This window comes from Acanthisitta chloris, unplaced genomic scaffold, assembly GCF_000695815.1.
Source record: "Acanthisitta chloris isolate BGI_N310 unplaced genomic scaffold, ASM69581v1 scaffold15919, whole genome shotgun sequence".
In the NCBI taxonomy this organism is placed as follows: domain Eukaryota; kingdom Metazoa; phylum Chordata; class Aves; order Passeriformes; family Acanthisittidae; genus Acanthisitta; species Acanthisitta chloris.
In genome coordinates, this window is record NW_008690961.1 from 8,509 (window position 1) to 12,947 (window position 4,439).

Genomic DNA, 4,439 nt, shown 5'->3' on the forward strand with positions numbered 1-4,439 from the left:
CCCCCAAGTCCTTCTCCCAGGGCTGCTCTCAATGACTTCTCACCCAACCTATAGGTGTGTTTGGGACTGCCCTGGCCCAGTACTTGGCTTTGTTGAACTCCACGAGGTTGGCATCAGCTACCTCTCCAACCTGTCCAGGTCCCTCTGGCTGGCCCATCCCTTCCCTGCAGTGTGTGACTGCACAACACGCTTGATGTGCTCAGCTCAGACAGGGCTGGGGGGCAACAGAACTTCCTTACCCTCAGAACAGCTGTTTTTGGGTCAGACAGCCAGAACTGGTGCTCAAGCACCATCTCTGCATGCAAAACTTGGGGCAGCCCAGGATGTGCCACCTTCCTCCGTCCTCTACCATATCCATGAGCTGTGGGGACCCTTCTCTGCTCACCCACCTTTTCCCTAAGTGCTTCTGGCGCTGTCCACTTGACCGGCAGCTTCCCCGTGTCCTGTGTGGAGGAAGCTTCCTTGGTCAGCCCAAAATCGCTGACCTTTGCGATGTTGTCCTCCGACACAAGGACGTTCCTTGCTGCCAGGTCCCGGTGGACAAAGTTGTTGGCTTCCAGGTACTCCATGGCTTCACAGACATCTCTGGTTGGGGTGGGGAGGAGAAGGGGGTTCGCTAGGTGGTCCCAAAACATGGGTAGGTGCAGGGCAGGGTGGTGGGCATGGCCTTGCCCTGTACTTACAAGGAGAATTTCAGCAGGCAGTCTGCCCCAAGGACTGATCGCCCACGCGACCGTAGGTAGTCTACTAGGCTGCCCTAGATGGAGGGATGGATGGATGGAGAAGGTGCCATCACAGTCAGCATCCCACCTGCTGTCCTCTCCCACATGGGTAGGACCCAGGGATGATATCCCCTCCTTGTGGGACGGGATGTGGGGATGATGTCTCTCCCTCGTGAGGCAGCACCCATGGATGATGCTCCTCCCTCGTGGGGCAGGACCCAGGGATGATGTCTCTCCCTCAGAGCCAGTGATGGAACATGTCACCTTCAACCACCATAGTGGCTCCAGGGAGATGCCACCCAAGCTGGAATGACCCAGCCAATCTGCCAGGGTGAAGCCCCAGGACCCTGGGGGAGGTGAAAGGGGCTGGACAGGGAGGGCAGGTGGCCAGGGTGAGGTTCTCACCTTGGCCATGTACTCGGTGACGATGTAAAGGCCACTCTTCTCCTCCACGATCACCCCCAGCAGCTGCACCAGGTTGCTATGTCGGAGCTGCCTGCGCAGCACAGGAGAGCTCAGGGCAGGGTTTTGGGGACCAGGGGGGCTCCCACAGTCCCTGTGGGTATCAGGGACCACCCACCCCTGCTCACACAGACACAGGGTCCCTCTGTACCCTGGTGACACTCACGTCATGACAGACGCCTCCGCCAGGAAGGCCTGCGCTGTGGCGTCGTTTTTAATGCACTTCACGGCGACTTTGTTCCCCCGGTAATCTCCCAGCATCACGTCTGCAGGCCAGGAGAGATGGGCACAGGAAGCACTGGGAAGCATCCCGGCCTCCTGGGGCCCCACCATCACCCTGGGAGGGTTACAGAGGAGCCCCCCCACCCCCTTTCCCACCACTTAGGGTCACCACGATGCTGGGGACACAGCGCTTACCTCCGAATTCCCCTTTGCCAATGATCTGTAGCAACTTGAGGTCCTTCATGTTGAGGGCCCAACCACCTGTGTGGGGGAGAAGGGAGAGTGAGGGGGTGCTGGGTGAGGTCCTCAGGGGCTGAGGAGGGGGCAAGGCCACTCACTGCGGGAGAACTCGTCCTGCGCTGCCACCGTCCCCTCCATCACCTTTGGTTTGATGAGGCGTGTGCAGAGCCCGTCCGCGTCCGTGGTGTAATGCTGGGGGGACAGGGGGTGGTGGGTGACACCCTGGAGGAGGTGTCCCCACCAAGGCCATGCTGGGCTCTAAAATCCCACCAGGTGGCAGCACGAGGCCGTGGATGGACCTGGTGGGGGCTCGGGGGTCTCATCCCTCCTCCTGGTCTCTCTATTCCCTGTCCCCTCCTTGACCCAGGAGTCTGTCCCCAGCACCCCCACTCCATGGGGGCAGCAGAGAAGGTCCCATCATCTCCTGAGCTCCAGACCTGCAGCCCCACAAGCTCTCATGTCCCTGTGTGTCCCCGTCCAAGCTATGGTCCAAAGGGGAATGGGAGCAGCAGCAGCTCAGACCTTACCTCCACCAGCTGCATGAGGTTCTCGAAGTAGACCTCCTCGTCGATGCTCAGCTTGCTGGAGGAGTAGATGATGCGGTAGTGCTCCACCTTGCCCTCACAGCTGACACACAGGGTGTAGTCCCCAGGGTAGTTGGTGCTCTCCCGCACCAGGAACAGCCCTGTCTCTGGGGGGTACAGCAGCCGCTCCGCCTGCTCCCGCGTTATCTTCCCATGGAACCACCTGCAACGGGGCACGCAGGGCAGGTTAAGGGCTGGGGATGTGCTGGCTGGACCCCCACGGGGCTGTGTTTGGTGAGGACAGAGATGTGGAGCAGCTTTCATCCCTGCCTGCTCCATCCCTGTCTTCTCCTTGCTGTTCACATCCACCTCACAGCACAGCTCCTTCCATGGCATCCTGCTCCCCTCCTCCTGCTCCCCAATCCAGGATTCAGCCCTTATGCAGACTGGGACCTTCTTTCCCCTGGCTTTTCCAGACTGGGAGTCACTGGTGGCTCTGGGATGCAGCAAGGACATCAAAACCAACCATCCATCCATCCATCTGCCCATATCCCATTCCTCCTGTACAGACCCTGCTCCAACCTTCCTTCTTCCTCCTAACAGCCTTTACAACCCCAACTCTGGGTACAAGATCCAGTTCAAAATGCAATCCAACCACCTTCCCAGCCATGCACACAGCTCCCAAAGTGCTTTTCCAGAAGCAAATCCCAAATCCACACTGCAGGGCAAATCCCAATCTCAAATCCATAACTGTCCCTTCTGCCTTCCAACCCCACTAAGCCCTGCAAGGAATGTTGTTCCTGTTGTAACACAGGTCTAGAACAAGCCAGCTCCTCCCAGATTCCCCTTGGCAGAGTCCTGAGGTTGGATACTCACGGCATGAGACTGAGCTTGATCCCAGCTTTGACTCCTTCTCGCTTCTGGACATAGTTAGCAGGGATAATGCCCTCCCGGCCCACCTTGTTCTTCGCCTTGTACCAGTTGGGATCCTGTGGGGACAGCAGGATGTCACAACGAGCCCACGGCCTCTGGAGCCCACAGAGGTGTCAGCGCTGCCCTGGGCACTCCCCAAGCACCTCAGTTCCCCCTTCCTGGCTGCAGGAAGGATGGGACAGGCAGGGAATCAAGGTCAGTGCTGGAGCCACCATACCCTGATACTGGTGGCCCCGTGGGGTCACTGCGATCTCCTCCCAGGCTTCCATGCATCCTGGAGCATCCCAAACCCATGGATGGCTCCTCTTTTCCTTCCCCAGAGTCAAGTCCAGCATCCCTGCCTGTCCCCTCCCTCCTCCAGCTCCAGGGAGGCACTTACACTTCGGAGAAGCCTTAACTAACGAGGCCATGAGTTAATTAAGGGAACGCGTGGCCTGATTGTGGCCCTGCGGGACTGCCAGGGCCAGGGGATCCCAGTGGCACGTGGCGCAGGACACAGAGATGGCATCCCATGGAAATCCTGGAGAAGGGGTTGGGGAGGACACCTTACCTTGGTGACAGCCACGATGGTAAGGACATCTCCTTTGCTGAAGGGCAGGTCCTGCTCGGCGGTACCGTGGAAGTTGTACTTGGCGATACATTCTGTACCAGATGGCCAAACGGCCTGGCCGGGAAGAGGGAATGTCATCAAGAGCCTGGATGGGCACATCACCCACCCCCAGCCCCTCACAGGGACCCCCCTCACTGACTCCCCTCCCTCGGATGCAAACCCAATGGGATCCACTTAAACCAAGTGTCCCCATGTCCCTCCTAAGCAATGAGGACAACTCTGACTGGCTGGAGAGGCTGCTCCATCCCTGTTTATCCTCATCCAGAGCTTACCTGCATCCCTGACATCTTCTCAGGAGGTTGGGGGTGCGAATCTCACAGGGGGGACACGTCACTTGGTACCATGAGACCTGCATGGGGGGAAAGAACGACTGAGAAGTGGGTATGGCAGGGAGGGACACGTAGGGATGATGCAGATGGAGCAGCCCCCCTCAAAGGATACTCCCAGGCCCTGTGACCATCTGTTCTCCTGCCAAGAGGTCCCGTTTGAGGTGCTGCTTCCAAAATATCCCCAAACTGAGGTGAAAGTGGGAGCTCCAGGAGCCCTGACAGCCAGCCAGGACTGGGACCAGTGTGGAGCTGCTCACCCGGATTATGAAGCATTTGCACGGATACAGCTTCTTAAGAACAGAGGGTTTGCGAGCAACATCTGCATCAAGGAAAAATCCAGAGGGGTGGAGATGCCCAGGGAAGTGAAAGGAACACGGATGACCTCCAGGAGCCCCAT

The 4,439-nt window shown here is 58.6% G+C and overlaps 1 protein-coding gene across 1 annotated transcript in view; it reads right to left on the reverse strand.

The window, feature by feature from the left end:
- Positions 1–4,072, reverse strand: part of CSK (c-src tyrosine kinase) — a 5,395-nt gene extending 1,323 nt beyond the window's left edge. Inside the window, exons 1-10 of the mRNA XM_009082043.1 lie at positions 3,986–4,072; positions 3,654–3,767; positions 3,047–3,159; positions 2,174–2,393; positions 1,745–1,838; positions 1,602–1,667; positions 1,351–1,450; positions 1,128–1,218; positions 684–757; positions 390–585 (exon numbers count right to left, since the gene is read on the reverse strand). Coding sequence (XP_009080291.1) covers positions 390–585; positions 684–757; positions 1,128–1,218; positions 1,351–1,450; positions 1,602–1,667; positions 1,745–1,838; positions 2,174–2,393; positions 3,047–3,159; positions 3,654–3,767; positions 3,986–4,000 — 1,083 coding nt within the window. The 5' untranslated portion in view covers positions 4,001–4,072. The remainder of the gene's footprint in view (positions 1–389; positions 586–683; positions 758–1,127; positions 1,219–1,350; positions 1,451–1,601; positions 1,668–1,744; positions 1,839–2,173; positions 2,394–3,046; positions 3,160–3,653; positions 3,768–3,985) is intronic.
- Between the last annotated feature and the right edge of the window lie 367 nt (positions 4,073–4,439).